Source organism: Myxocyprinus asiaticus, chromosome 42, assembly GCF_019703515.2.
Source record: "Myxocyprinus asiaticus isolate MX2 ecotype Aquarium Trade chromosome 42, UBuf_Myxa_2, whole genome shotgun sequence".
NCBI lineage: Eukaryota > Metazoa > Chordata > Actinopteri > Cypriniformes > Catostomidae > Myxocyprinus > Myxocyprinus asiaticus.
Genome location: NC_059385.1, coordinates 10,151,359 through 10,175,474, shown reverse-complemented (window position 1 = coordinate 10,175,474; position 24,116 = coordinate 10,151,359). Strand labels below are relative to the sequence as shown.

Sequence of the window (24,116 nt, the reverse complement as noted above, 5' to 3'; positions counted from 1 at the left end):
ATATTTATTGACTTCTATTTATTAATGATTAAAGTTATGTTGTGCATTTATGCCAAACCACCCCATACTGGGGATGTTTGGTAAAGGTTGTGGGGTTAGTTGTCACAGTATTAAAATAGTTTGAAGAGAGAAGCAACACACAGAAAACAATATTTATTTGAAACTAGGACAAGAGCTCAACACAAGTTTGTCCTATATCATTAATATGAGTAATGATTATATTATTAATATTATTTAATATACAGTCATATATCATTGGCTTGACTTGATAATGTGTTTGTATAACAATAACGATACATCATTTCATTATATTATGTTATATATGTTAACTTGTGTGTATGTGTCTGTGTAGAGGTAACACATTTGTAAATAGTGTATGAAGGTTATAAATTATCATGTTACAACCCAACCAACCCCACTGACACTCTTTTTGTAAATTATGTTATAGCTAGCTAGGATAGCTTATCACATGTTTACAAATATTGTAACAAAATATAGCTGATGCCCATCATGAACTAAAATGAATTAATTTTAAAAATCTTTCTCTGTATTATTTCTGTAATTTGTTTTAGCAGAGGGGTTTAATTTTTGTTTACATTATAAACTGAAAGTTGTCTTCCTCTAACAGATTTTACCCTCCAAGCACCCTGACAGGATCAATCAGTATAGGGCAAGAGAGTAAATATTTATTTGTTTCACTTTTGTGAAATTAATCACCAGAAATTAATTCTGTGCCATCTAACCCCTGTAGCCACCCAGCCATGCTCTGCCCTAATAAAGATTCTCAACATTTCAGAGAATCAAATATTGTATTATTTTTGGGGTGACATATGAGCCAGAGATGTTCTTGACTGGTTTTGTGAGATCATCCATTTACAGTTGCCTTTTTGTCAAAGCAGAGAACTCCATGAGACTTCTTTTAAAATGATTCCTTAAAAATATTTTGGTATCCAAAAAGCAACGACTGACAACAGATATTTTAAATACACGTGATGAACTTTAATGTTCCATAAAATATAAAAAGTGTGCAAATATAAATCTGTGCAAACACAATGAATACATGACAAATATATTTTCTGTGTACAAAAAGAAGAGGACAAGGCAGCTTTATCGACCAATTATAGAAGTCAAAGTGAAGCCTAGACGAGGTGTTGACATCAGATGACTGGCTTCCTTGCTACGGAAGATTTAGTTTGTACAGACACATATACAGATGTGTGGATACTAACACGGACAAAAGCCTCTTATTACCCAGAATTCAACAGTTCCATGGCCCTCTACAAACAGATTTTTAAGACCTAGCAATTAACAGGCTGCCTGTTTTTGTCAGTGCTTCTTAAATGAGGGGTAATGACACCTACGCTCCCCTTGGCATAAAAAAAGGCTTTTAAAGAGTGATGAAAAGATAAAGTGGTCTCAGGAATGAGCTGATGTTCTGAACATGAGGGTATATGGGATGCAATCCTCCCCCATACTGTCTACCCACACCTGTGATCCCCCTCAGGCACTGTTCCCATGGAACGCGCCAAATGACTCTATAAACACTCATCTTTATAAAGAAACTCAACCATTTTAATAATATAATTGGCCTAACAGCATTGCTATTTACCTTGATTTTATATTATCAGTAGACATAACAGTGCTGACAGATATAGAAGGATGTTGAATAATGTACGTTTTGACTGGTATTCAGAGGGTTAGCTTATTCTAATATTTCTAAACTCTAAAATTTCTAAAATACCTCAGATCTCTGAAACAGTTTTGGGTGTAGTAAAAGTTTTGCTTAAGGCTGCATTAACCATCACTGTTCTTTGGTAATAATAATAATAAGAAGAAAATTGTGAAATCAAAGACATACAACAAAAACTGGAATGGAAAAACAATGACAGGAAGTTGTCTCCCAAAAAGGAAGTAGGCTTTATCTACAGTACTTATATATACATAAATGCATTTCCAATCAAAAATTAACTCTTTTATCAAGGAGGAAAGCCAACAAGAGCCCAAACCCTTGGAAAAAGTACCTGTCAATATTATGATTGGCCACAACCAAATAATTACAATATGTACAGTAAATCCCTTTGGATATTAAGAGTCCCTTTTTTCCAGCATTTATCATTCTTTATAATAAAGAAAGAATGTTAAAGGAATAGTTCCACCAAAAATGAAAATGTTTTCATCATTTACTCAGCTCCAAAATGTCAAAAAAGTCATTCAATAGCTTTGTGACAGGAAAAGACCAAAACTGATGTTATTATTCACTGATAATCTTCCCCTCGAGTGAGCTGTTAAGCACTGCAAGAATTTCAGTGTATAACAACTTACATTTTGGTCTAACAACCATGGTGAGTATAAGGGGGGGCTTTACCCCCTCAAGATTTTCCTTACGCCCCCAGAGATCACAGCTTAGTACCAGCCTTGCTAACAACTTTAATTTCGGTTTATTCCTCACACAAAGCTATTGTATGGCTTTACAAGTCTTCGAAAATAAAGCATGAGTGCTATTGGACCACTTTTAAAAAAAGGTCAAATAAAATGTAAAATTGTGTAAATAGTTTTTTAAAAATTCACCTTTTGTGTTCCACGAAAGAAATGAGTCACATGAGTTTGGAACAACATAACGGGTGAGTAAAAAATAACAGAATTTTAATTTTTGTGTGAACTATCTCTTTAAGAAGAGGGAGAAAGTGTCTATGAGTACAAAGAGCTTGAAAAAAGTTCTTCAGAGTCTGTGAGGCCTCAAGCCCCAGTAGGGCCCTCAACAAGGGGCCGATCCACACAGTGAGTCTACAGGGATTCGTATGTCATCATTGCTTTTATAGTTGGTCAGTTTCAGAACAACCACTTTCCTCTGAAGAGTTGTGGGTGTGAGAGGGTTCGGACTCTCCGGCTCAGATTCGGATGTCTCCTCTAGCGTGCGCTCTCGAGTAGGTTGCGGAGAGAGCGGTGCTGCATCGGCACCACGTTCAAGCAGGATGCAAATTACGTCTTTGTAGCCACCTTGTACGGCCAGGTGAAGTGCCGTGAAGCCGTTCTCGTCTTGAGTGTGAGCGACCTCAGGGCAACCCTGCAGAAGCTCTTTGAGGATCTCGCATTGACCGTTTTCTGCTGCCAGGTGGCATGGTGTGCGATGGGCGTGGTTGGTGCTCTGCGGGTCAGCACCCTCGGTGAGAAGCATTTTAACAGTGGGCAGGTGGCCTTTCTGGGCAGCCAGGTGCAAGGCGGTGCAGCCATTCGCTGTTTGGCTCTGAATGTCGGCGCCGTGTTTTACCAGCAGCCTTGAAGTGCTGGTGTGGCCCGTTTCTGCTGCTATGTGAAGTGGACTGTGGAGGCCATCAGATGTCAGGTGCACGTTAGCGCCAAGCTCCACCAGAATACGTGCCACTCGATACTGGCCCCTTTGAGACGCCAGATGTAGCGGCGTACGCCCATCTGAAGTTTGTCCATCAACATCAGCACCAGCTTGCTTCACCAAGAGTTTCACAATTCCCAGATGGCCTTTCCAGGCAGCCAAGTGTAGTGCTGTCCAGTCATCTTTACCTTTCACGTGGACATCAGCCCCACGACTTAGCAAAACCCTCACCACGTTCTCCTGTCCGTGATGACAGGCAATATGTGTCGGTGTGCGACCCTGGGCGTCTACTTCGTTAATAGAGGCACAGCGGTCTAGAAGTAAACGAGTCAGGGCCTCGTCACCGTTCTGGGCTGCGAAGTGCAGAGGTGTATACTGGTCCTCGTCCTTTGCATTAACGTTGGTTGTCTTGCGGCTCAAGAGAATCTCAGCCACACCCTTCAGCCGCTTTTCAGCAGCTAGGTGGAGGGGAGTAGCTCCGTGAACGTTGGGAAAATTAGGGTTGCAGTTGCTAAGTAGCAGAAACTTAACTGCTTCCTCATTAGCAAGTCCCACAGCGAAGTGAAGCAGATTGCTGCCACTGTCCAAGAGCAAGTCAACATCTTGTGGCTGGAGGATCTTCATGAGTTTAGCAATATCCTCAGTACGAATGGCTTCACAAAGCTTCTTCTTCTGTAACTCACTGGAGTCTAAAGTGGCACAGAAACACAGCACAGTGAAAAATATGTGTATATTCATAGGACATGTAATCTTTTCAGATTCATCAATAATTATCTGGATCTCTTCAACGGGTTTCTGCTCATAAGTCCTCTTTGAGATTTAGTTTTATAAATATTTAAATATTTATTTAAAATAAGCTTAGAAATAAAAAGCAAAGCAATACAAACTAAAACTATAAAACAGAAAAAAACATAAATATAAAACAAAAACAAAACTATAAAACCAGAATAAAACCAAATATAAAACTAAATAAAAAAAAAACTTTAAAAAAACGAAATAAATCAATATATAAAACAAAAGCTAAAAACTAAATAAATATAAAACAAAAGCATAAATTAAAAAATAAGAAATTAAATAAATCAAAATATATTAAAAAAAACAAAATACTGCTCATAAGACCTCTTTGAGATTTAGCTTTATAAAAATGTTGTTAAAATAAGCTTAGAAATTAGAAGCAAAGCAATGCAAAACAAAACTATAAAACAGAAAATATCCAAATATAAAACTAAAACAAAACTATAAAACCAAAATAAATTAAAATACAAAACAAAATAAAAACAAAACTTTAAAAACGGAAATAAATCAATATATATATAAACAAAAGCAAAACAATGAAAAACAAAATAAATCAAAACATAAAAAGGAAAAATTAAATAAATAAAAATATAAAAGAAAAGCAAAACAAAGCAAACAAAACTATAAAAAAAATAAAAAATAATCAAAACTAAAAACAAAAAGCAAAACAAAACTACCCAAAAAATTATTAAATTATAAATGAAAGCAAAACTATAAAAAAAAAAAAAAAAATTATAATAAAAATTATAATAAAAATTAAAAACAATTACTAGAAAGACATTCTATACAAAAAAACCTTTTTTCTTACCATTCACATTTTCCTTCTCAAAGGACAATGTAATGGAGCCTTGGGACGAGAAAGCCGAATCCACAGAGGAGATGCCTGAGAGTCTCTTACTGGTGTTGTCTTTGCTCTCAAGGGATTCCTCTTTGACATTGCTAAAACTGCGAGAGAGCCCAGAGTCAATCTGACTCAGCAGCTCAGACAGGCTGTAGTCTTTCTCAGATAACATGACTTCTGACTTCGGCCTCACTGGCTTTTGGTTGTTTGTCTGCATGTAAAGAAAAACATCAGATTGTATGAAAGTAAGCATTTAACAACCAGATGTTTAAAAGCAGGTTACAGTACTACATTTACTACAAGAACAGTCCCCCCGGAACAACTTCTTACTCAAGAGTACAATTGCGGTGTCTAACGGAACGCCCCTTTGTAAGGTTCGAACCTACAAGCTATTGGTTATCAGCCCAGATCTTTTAACCACTACGCCACACCACCTTCTGACAAAGTAGCCCTAATGCATTTAGCCTGTTAGCTTGCTTTTATTAGAGATTTTAGGGCCGGTTTTCCATTTTTATGTCAGCTGCCAATCCTAGGAATTAATAGATTTAGATGATTATACTTATTAGTGTACAAATGTCTAATAAGACAAAAACCACAACATCTAGCTGGTGAATATAGCTGTATTTAGCCAACAAAATATTTTAATAGCAGACTAGTCAAAAATACATTCACTAAAGAAATTTCAAGAACCGTTAATTTTTATTAATATCCATTACTTTTCCAGGCCTGGAAATCACAATTTTAAAATTCCTTGATATTTTCAGGTTTTCCATGAGCGTGGGAAAACTGAAAGATGTAAAAAATGCCGAAGCTACAAAGCATCTTGAGGTGCTGACCTGAGCGAACCATCTGGATTATAAATGAATAAATCCCTGACAGTAATTCAGACAGATGCATAATTTTCTGTTAATTAAAAAACGGTACTGTTCTCAGAATAAACTATTACATACCTTTACTGAGGAAATGGCAAAAGATTTCTAGTTAATGCAGTTATGTGGTATTCTTCTGAAATACTGTCACCTTGATAAAACATTTACGCAATGTACTTTGACGAACACAAACAAATACCTAAGGGTTACTTAATAACTGAGGTAAAGGAAGTCTAAACGACCATATTGTACGTCTGTAAAAGACAAACCTAAATGACTCATACTTAAATAACTTGCTGGAAATACTCTATTACATCACATTAACTGGGGAAGAGATTGATCAGATATATGACCCGTTGTGGACCGACCACTTGTGAACATTCATGCATGGAGATATTGTGTGTTCTGATGTTACCTGCTCACTGACTGGGGCAGGGCAGGGGGATTCCGGTTCCAAAGAAACTGAAGATCTGGACTCCTCATTGGGTTTGGTGCAAAGCTCCTCAGCCTCTGAAGTAATCTCTATATGAAACAGCAAGCAATGTTACAATTTTTAATTCCAAAGTTTTAATTCTGAACAGAAAATTCTGTTTTATAATTTTAAACAAACTACACCTAACTAAGTAGCATTAGTGTATATGCCACACAACAAAATCAAGTAAAATTATAAAAAGACCATGACACATAATTTATACAGTTGCTTAAAGGAATCACCCAAAACTGAAAATTCTCTGATTATTTACTCACCCTCATGACTTTCTTTCATCTGCTGAACTCAAATGAAGAATTTTAGAAGAATTTCTAAGCTCTTTTGGTCCATACAACACAAGTGAATGGGTGCCAACATTTTGAAGCTCCCAAAATCTCATAAATCAGCATAAAAGTAATCCATAAGACTCCAGTGGTTAAATCCATGTCTCCAGAAGTGATATGATAGGTGTGGGTAAAAAACTGATCAACATGTAAGTCCTTTTTTATTATAAATTATCAACCCTGCTCAGTCAATCTCCACTTTAAGTTTCACTTTCACATTCTTGTGTTTTTTTTTGGTAAATCACATTCTTCATGCATATTGCCCCTACTGGGCAGGGAGAAGAATTTCTAGCAAAAAAAGACTTAAATGTTGATCTGTTTCTCACCCACACCTATCATATAATTTCTGACGATATGGATTAAAACACTTGAGTCATATGGATCACTTTTATATGTCATTATGTGCTTTTTGGAGCGTCAACATTTTGGCACCCATTCACTTGCATTGTATGGACCTACAGAGTTGAGAAATTCTTCTAAAATTCTTCATTTGAGTTCAGCAGAAGAAAGAAAGTCATACACATCTAGGATGGCATAAGGGTGAGTATTTTGCTATATAATGTAAATACATTCACACATTTTAAGTGTTACCGTATATAGAGAGAAATAACAGATTGTTTAAATTAAAGAAAAATGTACAATAAAATTGACACTAATAATTGAAAGTCCCCACACTGTAGAATCCTGTCACAGGGCAACTTATTAATCCAGTGTTATGCCATATTCTGTCAAATCACTGTTGCAATGCAACACTGTTTCCTGTGAGACAGCAGGTCATGTTCAATAGCAGCATGATGACAGATCAAAGTGACACTCACCTTGAAAACTGGGTCTGGCCTCTGGGGAAAGTGCCCAGCACTTCTGCATGAGGGACAGGAACCCTGAGCAGGCCTGTGGTCGACTGCGGGGAATAAGCCCCAGATCTGGACGAACTCCCTTCACGACCTTCACCATGATGTGCAGGATGTTATTCTCCCCTATGAAACAGCCAGAGCAAATAAGTAGCATTCATGTATTTACCACAAAACACAATCAAGTGAAATTAGAAGATTAAGACACATAATTTACACAACTGCTAAGAATTTATTAGGGTCATATTTCACCCCAGAATAAAAAATAAAATAAAAAATAAAAATTAAATAATTTTTTTTTTTCTCTCAAAACAAGAAAAGTGAATAGTGACTGAGGCTAACATTTAGTCTAATGTCTCCTTTTGTGTTCCACGTAAGAATGTGAGTCATACAGGTTTAGAACAACATGAGGGCGAGTAAATTATTACAGAATTTTCCTTTTAAAAATTATTTTTTTTCTTTGTATTTTGGTGTGTTATATGATCTAAACATGTTCTTGGAAGCCTTCATGTGATTCATCCAAAAATAGAAAGACAAACAAAATGTAAGTTTAAACATTAAGATCGTGAGGATAACATTTCCATAAGACCAGAAAAAAATTATTAACACTTCATTTTGTTTAGGAGAGAATTTTATCAGCACTCGGGGTCTGCCATAGAAGTCAAAAAGCAAACATAGGCAGCTAATTTAATATCCTGTTATTTCAACCATAAGGAAATACATGATCATGAAGAAATTGCATAGGTTTTTTAATGGGTATGGAAGGAATGTTTGGCAGATAATTGATTCCATTCACAGCTGCCAGAAACAACAGTCCTTTGCCTCGTGATAAGAAGGCTGTTTTTATTTTCATTCTTTCACATTTAATTCTTGTAAATAGTTGTTACTATTAAAGGCAGGCTATCTATTTTTTTCTTCCCTGCCCCTGCAGATTTACCTGGAGATCACAACCAGGTGAACACATCTCCCTAGGAACACCCATAGGCATTCATTCAGTGCCGGTCAGGTTAAGACACGGTAATCCATGTAATTGTTGAAATATTTTAAAACTGAATGCCAAAAATCAATGTGGGATATGGATTTCAGAATATGACTGAGCACATAATAAAGATGAATATTACTAACGGTGTCTAGACATTTTATATTCAATAAACACTACTGAGTCACACGGACTCCAGACTTACCTTGATAAGGTTTCTTCTGTGTGAGAATTCCCCAGATAACAATTGCAAAACTGTGGAACAACAAATATTTGTTAGACAACATACACTTAAACATGAAATTTGACAAACAGAAGCTGATCTGATTGATATATAAATAGTTGATGTGAAATACTCCTTCATTGTGACATGCTGTACCGTATCTAAAACTATTTTAAACAGCATTTGGTGACTTTGCAATATGTGCCTATTAATTGTGACTAAACAGAATATCGGTACTTCTAAAATTTCAAAAAATCTATCTAAAATGAAGTAGAGAAAGCAAAAATGCAATTACAAATGGAGACCAGTTACAGGACATAACAAAATACACTTTTAACCTAAAGTCTTGCTGATAAAAAAGCTCATGGACACATTATGAGTCACCTACCCACAGATTTATCTTACGATTTACAAAATAAATATAGTTGACATTCTAGTACATAACAAAACTCCCATTTCTCACAGTATGTACGAAACTAACAATAAAAAAAAATGGCTGACCTGTACACATCATGTTTAGTGTCAGAGATTCGATCTTTTTCGATAATCCGCTCTGGAGGCAGGTAGGCAATGGTCCCACAGAACCCGTCACGGCTAATATCATCATTCCTAGCAAAACCGTTCCACCTAGCTAGGCCAAAATCTGAAATCTAGAAAACAAAAGGAAATTAGCAATTGTTAAAGTTGCCTTTTTTATTTGATACTTGTAATGTTATTGTTTTTTTGAGCCAGCCTTGGTTTTGTAGGTGTTCTTTAAAGGTGAAGTGTGTCATTTCCAAACAGAAATGCAAAAAATTATGTCTTATTTCAAACAGGTTTCTCAAACTCCCCACACACCTGCTATTGGTCGGACAAACAGAGAGCCCTGCCCCCAACTCATGCCATTGGTTAAGGCAATGTTGCTGTGTTGGGCTGGTCGGGACACTCAAACATACAAAGTAATGTTCTAATAGCAACACAGAACCACAGCGTTTACGCTTGTAGGGGATATCAACCAAAAACTGGCTTATTTATAGTTGATGCTGCATATTAAAGTAGGATAGGAGAAAGTACTTTTTCCAAAAGAGCATTTTGCCATGCCCTACAAGGCGGGGAAGCCCTAATTTGTCTGTAAATGTGTGCACGCATATGTAGGCGGGTGTGTGCCAGCCCTTCATTAACAGTGCCTAGCTTTAGCTTGTTCAGACTGGTCCAGGATACGTTTTTATATCCAGCCTTTTCAACCCAAGACGATGATTCCCACCCATCCCTTGTGACACCTGCTTACTCATCCATGGGAAGGCTGGATATAAATGGGATAATGCATGGGAAAGCTTTTCAACCCTCAGGGAATTTTCTGGAAAAGTATGTAGGGACTGTGAAAGGAAAATGATAAGTGTGCCCTTCCCCCTACCCCCTCGTAGCTTGTGAAATCCTGATGAACTTTCCTGCACAATGATCTGACATGGCAGAGATTTAAACTGTTCTTCAGCCGTCAACGTTAGATTAAGATAAAATACAACATGTCGACAGGGTGTTTTCAAGAACATGAAAAATATAAACCAGAGAGTAATTGTTTATCTTTTCCACCTTCTCAAGGGGCTCAATCTCTCTGTTATATGTGTGAAATTACCAAACTTCTTTATTTTGATCCCAACAAACTAATCCTTTCCTAAAGACAATTTTTAGACCCATTTGAAATATAAATGAGAGTTCTGTGGCTTTAAATTCATGTTTATTAGCTTCGAAGCCATGCTAGTGCACTCCTAAACGCTGACTAAATGTATCTTTAGGAGATAAATACATTTAAAATGTACATTCTTTCTCTTCTGGAAAAACTGACCAAATGTACTGATGAATCATCTTGCATTACACAGATTTCTGTCCAATCAAATGCACTCTAGAATGAGAAAGTGACTCCCCCAATATGACTTCCAACTGACTACAAATAACAAATCAGGATTCATCACGGCTGTTTTGACTACAGCAAATCGTCTTTTGAAATGGGGAAATACATCAACACAGGAAAAAAACTGCTTTAGCTATTCCGTGGGGTCTTTAAAGGGACAGTTCACCCAAAAATGAAAACACTGTCATTATTTACTCATCCTCGTGGCTTTTTTTTCTTCCATGGCACACTAAAGTAGATGTTAGGCAGAATGTTTGCCTCAGTCACCATTCACTCTCATTGTATGAAAAAAAGATGCATTGAAAGTAAATGGTGACTGAGACTAACATACCGCAAACCTTTCCTTTTGTGTTCCACGGAAGTAAGTCATATGGATTTGGAACGACATCACCTTTAAGTGATAAAGATACAAAATAACTTAAATACTTCTCATCAGCACAGCAAATAAGGTCATCATCACCTCTATAGCGAGAAGTCAAGACCTTTTGAAGACCAGAAGTAGCATGCGCTTTCTTACCTTGACGTGGTAGTGTGCATCCAGCAGGATGTTGGCAGGTTTAAGGTCAAGATGAAGAAGTGGCGGACTCATGCAGTGCAGGAAGTTCATGCCCACCGCTGTCTCATGGATGATGCGGAATCGCAGTTCCCAGGGCAAAGGCTCTGAGGCCAGCAGGGTTTCCAGGGAGCCTGTTTCCATATACTCCATCACCAGGCCCTGTGGGTCACTGCAGATACCGTACACAGGGAGGATGTAGCGGAATTTAGCTGCCTCCATTTTTTTGGCCTCCTCTAAGAGCTCGGCACGCTCCCTAAATGTACAACGAGTTAATCAGTCGATCAATTAGTCACACCTCAAATAGGGTGTAAATCATGTTTGTGTAGTAGTGAAAACCTTTATAGAACAGGGATTTGTGTGTGTGCACGTCTGATAAGTGTATTTTTAAAATTCTGTATATAACAACTGCAGGAAGGAATGTTAAATCCTCAGTTTGCAATTTTTTGAAGAATTAAAGGGATAGCTTAGCCAAAAATGTAAATTCTGTTATCATTTACTCACCCTCATGTTGTTCCAAACACCTGTGCCTTTCTTCTGTGGAACACACAAGGAAATGTTAGGGACTGTCATTCTGCCTAACATCTCTTTTTGTGTTCCACAAAAGTCATGCAAGTTTGGAATAACAATGATGATAAATTTTAATTTGGGGGTGAATTGTCCCTTTAAATGTAACATTCCATCATTACATGAAAATATGTTATAAGCAACGCACTCCATTAAATAAAAAGAGCATCAAGAAATCACAGCGGAACATGTAAAAACAATAAGGGAACGAATAAAGACTCATTGGACCTGAGCACATCGACAGAGCTGACTCATATAATCCTCTGTCCGTAAGAGTATAGAAAAAAATAACACAATGTTGTTAGCAGAGGGGCTAAATTACCTTTAAAATCTAAAACTTGATTTCAAGCTCACACAACATAGTTTTCCCACAACCTAATGTGGTTTATGGTATATTAATCTGATGGCATCTTTTAAATTACATTCCAGTCTTTAAAGCTGATAGATATGGGGCTGTATGAATGACTCCTTTGTTCTATTTGTGCTTACACAACTACCCTTTATTATTAGGAAGTCAGATGTGAGACACAGACATCAGATATGTAGGCAACATGAAGGACATACTCTCAAAGGACATCTAAAGAGATCTACTATTGTCTAGTGTTTCAATTAGTACTGTATGCCATTTTTTTCAGTTTAATTCTCAGTTTAATGCACAGAAACATTAATAAGTATGCCGTTTGTAGATTGATTTCCCTGAAAATTGTAAACAATTGTAAATGGTTGAAAATTGTAATTGTTGCGCTATAAAAACGTGCACTGGCGTGAGGTTAGGGTGGAGCAATCTGTTTTTCGACCAATAACAGACAGTGGGATTGTTCGGAAAATCTGTTTTAAAACTGTCACAATTTTTGCAATTTTGTTTAGTGGCACAAGCAGTGCAGAAATTACACACTTCACCTTAACGGTTAATCTCCATACAAATACAAAGTAATGTCTTGGTGAGCACCATCTAAAACATCTCTTACAGCCAATCATGCCACCCAATCAAAAAACTTGTAATGTCACAGGAAGTCAGCATTTTCCTTTATCATTTTGTTCATTGAGTGAGTGTGTTATTACTCATGAGATATCAAAGCTCAAGTCGAAGGGACCACATAATTCTCACCAACAATATAGAATTGTAATATTAACAAAAACAATTTTATTTGCATTATTAAATATTATATAGAAGTGCATTTTCCACAGGGATGGACAAATGGGAGGTTAAAAATGAGAAAATGAATAAGCAGTGCATAGGTGAACACTTCACACTACCCTACCCATTCTACTGCCCCTTACACTGTTCTGCCAACCTTTTCTGCTAAACAAAAGCCCTTTTTTCTTAAAAAAAAAAAAAAAGAAAAACTGTTCCAGTTCGACCAGTTCGGCAACTCTACAAAAGCAGAGGCCTGATAAAGCACAGGATGACAAAGCCAGCTTTTAAATCTGTGCTCTGTTTAGATGGGGGAGGCAAATTAGAGTTCATGTACTTTGCAGATCACAGGCGCTGATAACCTATTATGTTGAGGGTCACAAGGAACCCGCAAGCACAGGATTCCTATCAGATTCCCTATCTTTCCCTATACTTGTTCAATGACATATAGTGACATCCTTATATAAAAGCAAGTGCTACAAGAAAATATGCAAGATTACAGCAGAATCTCACAACGGATGCGACTGGATTGCAGCTCAACCATATCTGATCATAAACTCATTTGGCATAGAAATTCTTTAATCACTCTCATGTTGATTCAAACCTACATGACTTTCTTTCTTCTGTGAAACACAAAAGGAGATGTTAGGCAGTATGTCTAGGTCACTATTCACTTTCATTGCATCTTTTTTTTCCATACAATTAAAGTGAATGGTGACTGAAGCTATCATTCTGCCTAACATCTCCCTTTGTGTTCCACTGAAGAAATAAAGTCATATAGGTTTGGAACAAATATGGGTGAGTTAATAATGACACCATTTTTATTTAGGGCTAAACTGTCCCTTTAAGGATCTGCTTGTATGCTTGTGTATATTAAAAGTCAAATATTTCAGCCGTTTTATATATATATATATATATATATATATATATATATATATAAAATTCAGCACAGTCCTGCAACTACTCTGATAACAAGCAGAATCACAGCCCATCCGGAATTAGATCAGAAAGGGACGAATTATAACCCCTAAACAGAACAGTCCTAATAGAAATATTTTACAATGCAATTAGACTGTACCCTTTAGTGGGAAACTATGTATTTATGCACTTGCCTGTAAGCAATAATGAAATGTAACCAAGATAGATGGAGAAACAATAGCAGTCAGCTGACTTTGATTCATTATGTCCTATCTTTAGTCTGCCTTCCATATACCCTTATTGCTAAACAGACCAGAACACAAACATTCAGATCACCCAAGACTGACCTCAATAACATAATATGCATACATTAAACTCATCAAAGGCTATTTGAAACATTTATGCCTAAAGGAAATCATTCCAATGTCAACATGTAAGACTGTGTACCAAAGGTCATGCTAGAGTGCAGTTGACTTGCTAGAATCATTTTGTGTCAATAGTCCTTTGGTACAATGTACCAAAAATTCAAATTCTGCCATCATTTACTCACCCTTATGTTGTTCTAAACCTGACTTTTTCTCCTTCATGGAACTCAAAAGATGTCCGGCAGAATGACAGCTTCAGTCACCACTTTTGTTGCATCTTTTTTTTTTTTTTTAAACATTCAATGAAGCTGTTAGTCCCAAACATTTGGTCTCCTTTTATGTTCCAAAGAAGATATAAAATCATACCAGTTTGGAACAACATGAGGTTGAATAAAAGATGACAGAATTTTTCTTTTTGGGTAAGCTGTCCCTTTAAAATAAGATAAGGTAATGTATTCCAAATTGGTGATTCCATGGAGAATGTCATATGGTATTTGTGCCTGCTGTTTTATTGAGTTGACAACCAGCTCAAGTCTTAAGCATAAAGTACCTCTCCAAGTCGCATATCTGGCTTTAATTTATAACTCATTTAAAAATAATTTAATTTAATTGCTTGAAACGTAACAAACTTAAAATATGATGACTAGCAATGAAGAATGCAAAGGGAAAATGGGGCATCATAATACTATATAAAAAAGACACAAAACCATTTGCATGTGAATGTAACACCTGTATGCATTCCAAAGGTCCTGTTAAGGTCTATGTATGGAAGCTTACCGGGAAACAAAGCTCATGCATACAGCCACTCCTTGTCACGTTGGGACATAGTTCAAGTGGAAGTGGAAAGAGTACTTGAAATGTATTTAACAAGTCTTTAGAAACAGGCTGACAGATATGTATATATAGACTCTTTGCATATATGTGTGTGTGTTTGTGTGTAGTTGGGGTGGGGGTGGGGGTCATAAACATGGCTCGAGGCAGTATATTATCAGTAGTTCCTGGATGACATTTGGAGGGACATTTTTGCATATAATGAAAACACGTATTAACATGAACAGTATAGAGACACAGTAATAGCAGTTAAGTGGTATTCATGTTTTGAATGCCCAAAGAAATGGGCCATGTATCAGTATGACACATTTTTGACAACAAGTAAATAAACACAATACAACTGAAACCAAAACAAACATATCCAGTAATGCATTCCCAAATTCCCTAACTAGCTGGGATTGTGGACTCCATATACCACAAAAACTAACTCCACACTTGCCCTTCAGATGACTGTGATTGTCAAATACACACTCACACACACCCACACACTCCAAATGTACTTCTTTAAAGTCTCAATAGGCTGAGAAATAGAAAAACCACTCAGAAAATGAACCTTAGTCCTACTCACTTGTCATCTGAGTGAAGGCTGGGTGGGCACTTGATAGCCAGCCATGTTTTCCATTGTATATGTCGTACTTTGTACACCTGTCCAAAGCCGCCTGAGCCAATCTTTTCCCAACTTCCAAACTCCGAAGCATCGAAAGTTTTCAGCAGCCCCATGATCCCTGGGGAGTTCTCTGGGACATCCATTTTTAATCCAAATCCACTTTTAAACTCGCCCTTTTCATATAAAAAAGGCTTCTCCGTGAAAGACCACAGGGTTGTGAACTGTTCCTTGTTTTTTTTCCTGTCTGTACAGACTGCTTCTGTCTGGCCATACCCTCTGTTCAGGTGAGGTGTAGGAGGAGCTTAATGACATCATTTCCTGATCTAGGCACAAAAGTGGCAAGACTGTTCAAGAAGAGAACATTGCCTAACCTAGCCCAATGACACGTGTCAGTTTACGTCCTGAAGGCCATTGATTACATTTAATGCCACAACATGCTTTATAATAAGGCATTGTTTCAGATTGTATTTAACTATTATTCAATTTCTGTATACTGTGAATCTCAAGCTTAAAGGCATAGTTCACCCGAAAATGAAAATTCTGTCATCATTATTCACCCTCATCAATTTTTTCTTCTGTGGAACACAGTCTCAGTTTCAGTCACCATTCACTTTCATTGTACGGATGAATTATGCAAGGAAAGTGAATGGTGACTGAAGCTAACATTCTGCCGAACATCTCCTTTTGTGTTCCATGCAAGAAAGTCAAATTGGTTTGGAAAAACATGAGGGTGAGTAAATTATTTTTTGGGTGAACTATCTCTTTAAAAAATGCTGGTTTTCACCCAATATTTTATAACCCAAGATCACAAGCATGTTAAGAGCATCTCTAAACCCCCTTAAGAAATGTACAGTAATGTTCTCTAGCATTACATCATCAATGCCCTGGTTATGTGATACAACTAAATCGAGTCTTGTGTGGAATGTAAAAAGTCATTTCTGAAACATTGTAACGTATTCAAGGATAAGTTTACTTAAGCCAGAGCTTCAAGCAAATGCAAACTAAATTTATGTTCATTTACACAGGGCTTCAGGGCACATCAACTCATTTTACACTGACCTCATTGAGTTTACAAAAGTAAACGCAACATCACCTAAAATCCATGGTAAATGTTCCCATGTAATCCAATAAAACTTTGCGTACTTTTAAAGAGACATTATGAGTGATTCCATGGATTATGAAGCAAGGTAGTTAATTGCTTATCTTGTATAAATGGCACATCTTTCCTTACAGCAGTTTTAAAGCCATTTCTATTCACTTTTGTGTTTTAAACCCATGGGAATTTGTGCTTTCTTATATCACAAAATAATAAAAATAATAATAAGAAATCTAGCCTATACATATGTAGGGTACAACAGGGCTAAAGGCAGTATAAAAGGGACATTTGATTTGATTTTATAACAAAACACCAAATAGCAACAAAATCCCTGAAAATGATCACATTTATTTTGAGACAAAATAACTGTCCAATACATGAAAGGATAGTTTTTGGGGTAAAAAGCCCCCTCACATTGACTGATCCAATCACAGTGGAGATCCATTTGTTTATAGTATACTTGAGATGTTATGAAATGCCAAGTGTGATTGAACTGAACAGGAAATGGTGCACTCTTTTCTGAAGTAGTTGTTTTGAATAAGCAGAGTAACATCTTAATTTGTTACTCAAAAAAGCATCTTGGTGTCTCAAAATTATTTGCATTAGCTGACAAATTTTGCACTATAACTATTGCCCCTATATCTACACGATATCACTATAAACCAAAAAGGTGGCCACTTTAAAAAAAAAAAAACGTAATTTTAATCAAAACAACAGTTATTATTTATTTTCTCACAAAGATCTTGGTAAAAATAAATAAATAAATAAATACCAGAAAAAACCCCCACATTTTCCTTAATGTGTGCCTTTAGCCCTGTTGTAGCCGACTCTTTCCTTCTACTGAAACTTAACGTGGTCATCAACGCCTTGTATATTGCCTTCAAAAGGACATGAAATAGATTAAAAGACTAAATAATTTACACATAAGAACAACAGTTCACATTAAATGGGTTTCAATGGGGCCTTAAATTGCATTCTATTAATGTTTGAAGATGTCAGTCATTAGCAATTCAGATTCCGTGAGAGCACAAAAATAGGAAGGGCTTTCAGTATCCGTTCAGAGTTTTTCTTTAGAGTCCTTATATGATGTAAACTGTAATATGGAAAATACACAGCTTGAACATCATCCATTATCTGTTACTACTAAGGCAAATTTATAAAACTTCATCAAGACTGTTTCCGTATTAACAAATAATCTGCCTTTGGCTCCCCCCGATGGCCAATTATTAGTATTACAGGTAGCCATAAATGGCGTACTGTCGCAAAACTGTTGCGAAAACTAGCCAGGCAAATATGAGAAACGTGCGTAGTGCTCGTTCTCGTTAAAAGCTTAAGACATTTAGTTTAAGTATACTTAGTTATACATGTATGTAAGAAGTCGCGTGTATTCCGTTTAGTGTCTAAAGAGTCAGTGTTGTTTTAGTTATGGCGCTTTATATGAAGGCAGCAGAGATTCTTGATAAAGTGGAGCAGAAAAAGGGGGCTGTGAAAACTTTGGTGTATGAGAGTAAATATCAAGTAAGTGCTTGTAAATAATTTGTTGCCAAGTCACTATAAGGCATAATTACTTGCTTACCTTCTCCAAACCTCTGCCTTTCCCCTTTTCTCTCTCATTTGTGTCTTGATAAAATGCATTATTTAATGTTTTCTCATCAGAATATCAAGCAACTCTTTGCACTCGTGTGTGAAACACAGAAATACTCATCGGTTCTGCTGGAGATCATCAAGAGCACCAGCTTTCTGAAAGAAACAAAACTCCGGATTCACTTGGCAAAGGTAGGTAACTGCGTCCTCTCTTGTAGACCACGTGTCTGTATATATGGAGGGTCATATATGTGAATGTCTGCGTGTGTACCGACAGGTGCTTGTGTATGACCTGCTCATTGGACGTGGGGTGAAATGTGGAGGCGCCTGGAAGGTGATGATGTTGAAGCATCGCTCCAGACTACAAGCTGCTCTGGCAAGAATCAAAATCAAAAGGAAAGTCAGTCGAAACCAGGACCTGCTGCCTACACATTTCCAGCTGTCTCAGGGTAATCTATGCATCATCTTACAGTATTCGACTCCCATCGTGAAATAATGTAGTGGTTGATCAATGCCAGGTTTGGCTGATGATGCTAATGATTTCTAGAGATAAAGCTGACAGATGGCTGATATAATGCTAATATTTTTAATAATTTTATTCCATGTTGTATAAAATGCAAACAACACATAGGCCAACACAAAATTCATGAATTTACATTAATATTTGTTTTATGCAATATTTACAATATTAACAATTGTTAACTGGCCAAGTGTGCACAGTTATCGTTGATGCTGATAATCCCAAATATATTTAGTATCAGATGATTATCGGTCTATCACTAAAATAATGTTATTGGATAAGTTTAACATTTGTTAAAGGGATAATTCACCAAAAATGAAAATTCTCTCATAATTTACGCACCATCATGCCATCCCAGATGTGTATTACTTTCGTTCTAATGCAGAACACACACAAAGATTTTTAGAAAAATATGTCAGTTCTGTAGGTCCGTACAATGCAAGTGAATGGTGACCAAAACTTTAAAGGTAAAAAAAAGCACATAAAGGAAGAATAAAAATAATATATACAACGCCAGTGGTTAAATCCATGTCTTCAGAAGCTATATGAATGTTGTGGGTAAGAAACAGATCAATATATAAGTCTATAAATCACCACTTTAAAGCACTCTATTCTCCTAAGAGGAGGAGTTCTTTTGTTTTTGGCAATTTGTATTCTTCATACATATCACCACCTACTGGACAGGAAGGAGAATGTACAGTAAAAAAGGACTTAAATATTGATCTGTTTCTCACCCACACCTATCATATCGTTTCAGAAGATATGGATTTCACCACAAGTCATATGGATTACTTTATGATGCCTTTGTGCTTTTTGGAGCTTCAAAGTTCTGGCCACTATTCACTTGCATTGTGTGGACCTACAGAGCTGAAATATTCTTCGAAAAATCTTTGTGTTCAGCAGAAGAAAGTAATGCACATCTGGGATGGCATGAGGGTGAGTAAATGATGAGAGAATTCTTTTTTGGATGAACTATCCCTTTAACGAACAGCTGTATTTCCTAAAATGCCCTCAGGAACAGATTATTACTGGATAAGAAGTTTCATTTGCATTTTCCACTTTAGATGACGTCATCCCACGCTATGTGCGAGTGAATACATTGAAAACAACTCTTGATGATGTCATTGACTACTTAAAGAGGGAGGGATTCACATATCAGGGAACTGCAAACCGGTAAATGATCAAAGTGATGAAACGTTTTCCACTATATGTCACAATTCTAAAATCGAAATATGCAGTAAATACCCACACTTTGAGCCAATATGGAACAGCCTAGATTGTTGATATTGTTTATCATTTCTGGTTTTATCTCTGTCAAATCCCCTTCTTAGGCTGCAAGACCTTGATCATCTGTCTGGGAAGACCTTTCTCTGTGATCTTCATCTCAAAGATCTTCTGGCTTTCAGTCCAAAGACAGACTTTCACAATCACTTCCTTTATAAAGCTGGACACATTATATTACAAGACAAGGTGAATTATCACACCATACATGCTTCTGTTTTTTTTTTTTTTGTTTTGCACAATGTTGAAACGAGTTAAACCTTCTGACCAATAAGTTCTAAGGGACCGTTCACACCGAAAGTGATTTTGTATCTGTCTGCTCTGTTTTGCAATAGTTTATTGTAAAACAGGCACTAAATGGAGTTTTTGACTGTTGCTCAATGTCTCGCAGTTTTTCCAGCGTATCGCGCAGGAGCGCCACATTTTGTATACGCATGTCAAGTTGAAAGAATTTCAATTTTTAGACACCTGTTTTCTGTATATGTCTTTCTGACCCTCTGTGTTTGCTCCCTGAAATGTTTCTGTAGGCCAGTTGCCTTCCTGCTTTCCTATTGAACCCGCCTGTTGGTAGCCATGTTATCGATGCTTGTGCAGCCCCTGGGAACAAAACCAGTCATCTAGCTGCCATAATGAAAAATAAAGGGTATGACATCTGGCACTGAACACTGTAGAATAGGGGTCTGGATGTAATTCATACTGTCTTTATAAAATTACGTTTTATCATATGTTTTGTCATTCTTTATTAGTGACTAAAATGAGCCAATATGTTCATGCTGTTTTCTGAGATGATAATTATTTATTTTGCTAATTGAACAAACAGGAAGTTGTTCGCCTTTGATCTTGATGCAAAACGCCTGTCCACCATGAGCACTCTTCTCCTTCGAGCTGGGGTCATGTGTCATCAGCTGGCCAATCAGGATTTTCTGAAAGTTGATCCACAAAGCTCAGAGTACAAGGAAGTGGAGTACATCCTTTTAGACCCCTCTTGCAGTGGATCAGGTAATGGCTGTGAATGAATGAACCACTGCATTTGTAAAGCACCTTCTTTTCTAGATACCTTAAAGGGATAGTTCACCCAAAAATACAAATTCTCTCATTATTTACTCACCCTCATGCCATCCCAGATGTGTATAAGTTCTCTCTTTATATTATAATTTTATTACTACACAAGCGAGCAGATGTTTGTGATTTGGCTGTACTGTAAGCCAAGCCGGCCTGGTGCTGTTGCTCTTTCAGGGATGGTGTGTCTGCGAGATGAGTTTACAGAGCCGCAGGAAGATGTGCGTCTGCAGGCACTGGCTGCATTTCAGTTGCACTGTCTCAATCACGCACTGCAGTTCCCACAAGTACAGCGCATCGTCTACTCTACCTGCTCCATTCACTCGCAGGAGAATGAGGAAGTGGTGTCTGCCTGCCTTCAGCAGAACCCTGGATTCAGGTCAGCAACTCTTAACAACATTCCTAGGGACCGTTCACACCATAAGCATACTTGCACTAATAAAAGCATAAGAAATATGGCGCTCCTGCGCAAGACTCATCACAACAGTCAAAGATGTCCATCGAGTGCATGTTTACATAGAAAAGCAATTAGAAAAACTGCACAGACAGACGCAAATACACGTTTGTTGTGTCTTTGACAATTGCACCATTACATGTAGAAATGCCAAACACGTGTCGAGATACCTGCATCCTGTTCTATTTATTGTGCTGCAGTGCCATTATTTAATGTTGGCTATGCAGTATCAGGATATTGTTTGAGAGGGTTTTGTATGTCTTGTAGACTAGTCCATCTTCTTCCAAACTGGCTAGAGAGGGGTCATGACCCTTTCACGCAATGCCTTCGTGCTAGCACAACAAAAACACGGACTCATGGGTTCTTTGTGGCCATGTTGGAGAAATGTCCCCCGCAGACTGATGGAGAGAGCACCCGGATTATGTAAGTTTAATGCCGTTTTAGGTTTACAGGAAATTTGTAATATTATTGGCTATTTATCAGGGACAGTGCTAGATTTTTAAGATAACTTATACGTGCTGCTAAATTTAAAAAAATAAAGTTTTTTTTTTAACCTAGCAATTTTATTTGTAATTCTCATTATTCTCAAAAGATGAAACTACCATGATGTATAAATACATTAGAATTTAATGTTTTTTTTTGTTTTTTTTTTTGCATTGCAGTTATGAGAATGAGATATATTTTGCACATAAAAAATGAAAATAAAAAATGTAGGGAAAAAAATAGTACTGGTAAAGGAAAAAAAAAAGATGTTACCCAATTAAAAATTTTTTGGGGGAAATGTGCTTTAAATTTTCATAAAAAAAAAAAAGTAAATGCAAAACATCTTAATTGTCCTAAAAGAATGTTCCAGGCTCAATACAAGTATTAATCAACGGCATAATGTTGAATTACCACAAAAATAATTTTGAATCGCCCTTTGTTTATTTAAAAAAGAAGAAAAAATCAATTACAAATAAGGTACTTACAATGGAAGTGAATGGGGCCAGTCCATAAACCCTAAAATACAGCTCCGTTCAAAAGTATATCCACAAGATGTAAACATTATACATGTTAACATGAATTTAATGTGATAAATTGCTTGCTAACCTTACCTGTGTCCAGTTATAAATAATGTGAATTGCAGTGTTTATTGACTGGCCCCCATTCACCTACATTGTTAATGCCTTACTGTAACTGCAATTTTTATTTGTTTATAAAAAAAAGTTTTTGTAAAAACCATAATTATGCCACAAATGCTGTTAACTGAGTTTAACTTGTATTGAACAGAGTATTATGTTGATTAATATCATTGTTATAATTACAGCACAACACTGTCCACTCCTGGTGAGGAAAAGCAGGACACACAGCAACCTAGTCAACCTGATGAGGAACAAGGAAATGCAGAGAATGCAACCTTAGAGCAACCTACAAATCCTAGCTCAAAGAAGAAGAGGAGAAGTAGAAAGAAGCACAAAAAGCAAGACTCTTGAAGTTACAGAGGACTTGTGTTAAACGGATATTCTGGGTTCAGTACAAGTTAAGCTCAATTGACAGCATTTGTGGCGTAATGTTGATAACCACAAGTTATTTCGACTTGCCCATACTTTTAAATAAAGCAGAAATCTGGGTTACAGTGAGGCACTTACAATGGAAGTGAATGGGGCCAATTCATAAACATTAAAATACTCACTGTTTCAAAAGTATAGCCACAAGACATTAATATGCTTGTTAACATGATTTTTGTGTGAAAAAATCTTGGTAACCTTTTCTCTGGACAGTTATATGCAATTTTACAAATTTGTTGCTATGATGATATAAAGCTGCAAACATTAATACCCTAAAACGACCTTAATAATGAAGATTTAAACAACTTTACAGCTCAATACACACGTTTTAACAGAAGAATGCATATAAATGCTTTGTATAAAATTATAAGCTTCACATTTGTGCAATGTTCTTCTGCAGAACACACATGAAGATTTTTAGATGAATATCTCAGCTTTGTCGGTCCTCAAAATGCAAGTGAATGGTGGCCAGAAATTTGAAGGTCCAAAAATCACTCCAGTGGTTTAATCCATGTCTTCTGAAGCGATCCATTCGGTTTTGGGTGAGAACAGACCAAAACATAACTCCTTTTTCACTGTATATCTTGCTATTGCAGTCTATAGGCATGATCATAATTTCAAGAGGGATAGATGGCTTTAGGAAGTGTTATTGAGCTTGAAATCACAATCGCCAAAGAGACGGATATCAAGATTTTAAGTGAAAAAGTTATATTTACGTCTGTCCCTTTAAACCTTCCACAAATCGGCCCCATTCACTTCTATTGTAAGTGCTTCACTGTAACCTCGATTGTTGCTTTTTTTTTATTTATTTATTTTTTTTTTAAAGAAACTGAGATTCTAAACAATTTTTTTTAGCTTGTATTGAAACCAAAATATTCCTTTAGGATGACAAAACAGCCTTTTTGGTCTTGAACTACCATTACTGGTACAGATGGCTATAGCTCAATATATCCAGAGCTTTTAATGAAATGTATGAAATGCAATTTAAAGA

General features: G+C 36.6%; 2 protein-coding genes across 3 annotated transcripts; one reads left to right on the top strand and one right to left on the bottom strand.

Annotated features, from left to right (window-relative positions):
• Positions 1 to 989: 989 nt before the first annotated feature.
• On the bottom strand, positions 990 to 18,350 carry ripk4 (receptor-interacting serine-threonine kinase 4). 2 transcript variants are annotated; one of them, XM_051683596.1, is made up of 9 exons: positions 18,257 to 18,350; positions 15,546 to 15,907; positions 11,126 to 11,417; positions 9,222 to 9,370; positions 8,703 to 8,752; positions 7,486 to 7,644; positions 6,270 to 6,376; positions 4,953 to 5,196; positions 990 to 4,038 (listed from the first exon to the last, which is right to left on the bottom strand). In XM_051683596.1, the coding sequence occupies exons 2-9, from the start codon at positions 15,725 to 15,727 to the stop codon at positions 2,756 to 2,758; spliced, it is 2,466 nt and encodes an 821-aa protein (XP_051539556.1). In that variant the 5' UTR covers positions 15,728 to 15,907; positions 18,257 to 18,350; the 3' UTR covers positions 990 to 2,755. The 2 variants fall into 2 exon arrangements, with proteins under 2 accessions (XP_051539556.1, XP_051539555.1); XM_051683595.1 differs by lacking the exon at positions 18,257 to 18,350 and having other exon boundaries at positions 15,546 to 17,133.
• On the top strand, positions 17,583 to 23,935 carry nsun5 (NOP2/Sun RNA methyltransferase 5). The gene is made up of 10 exons (XM_051683597.1): positions 17,583 to 18,198; positions 18,337 to 18,456; positions 18,542 to 18,713; positions 19,849 to 19,957; positions 20,116 to 20,254; positions 20,593 to 20,708; positions 20,886 to 21,064; positions 21,302 to 21,503; positions 21,846 to 22,001; positions 22,885 to 23,935. Exons 1-10 carry the CDS (start codon positions 18,106 to 18,108, stop codon positions 23,048 to 23,050), a joined length of 1,452 nt encoding a protein of 483 aa, XP_051539557.1. The 5' UTR covers positions 17,583 to 18,105; the 3' UTR covers positions 23,051 to 23,935.
• Positions 23,936 to 24,116: the final 181 nt, after the last annotated feature.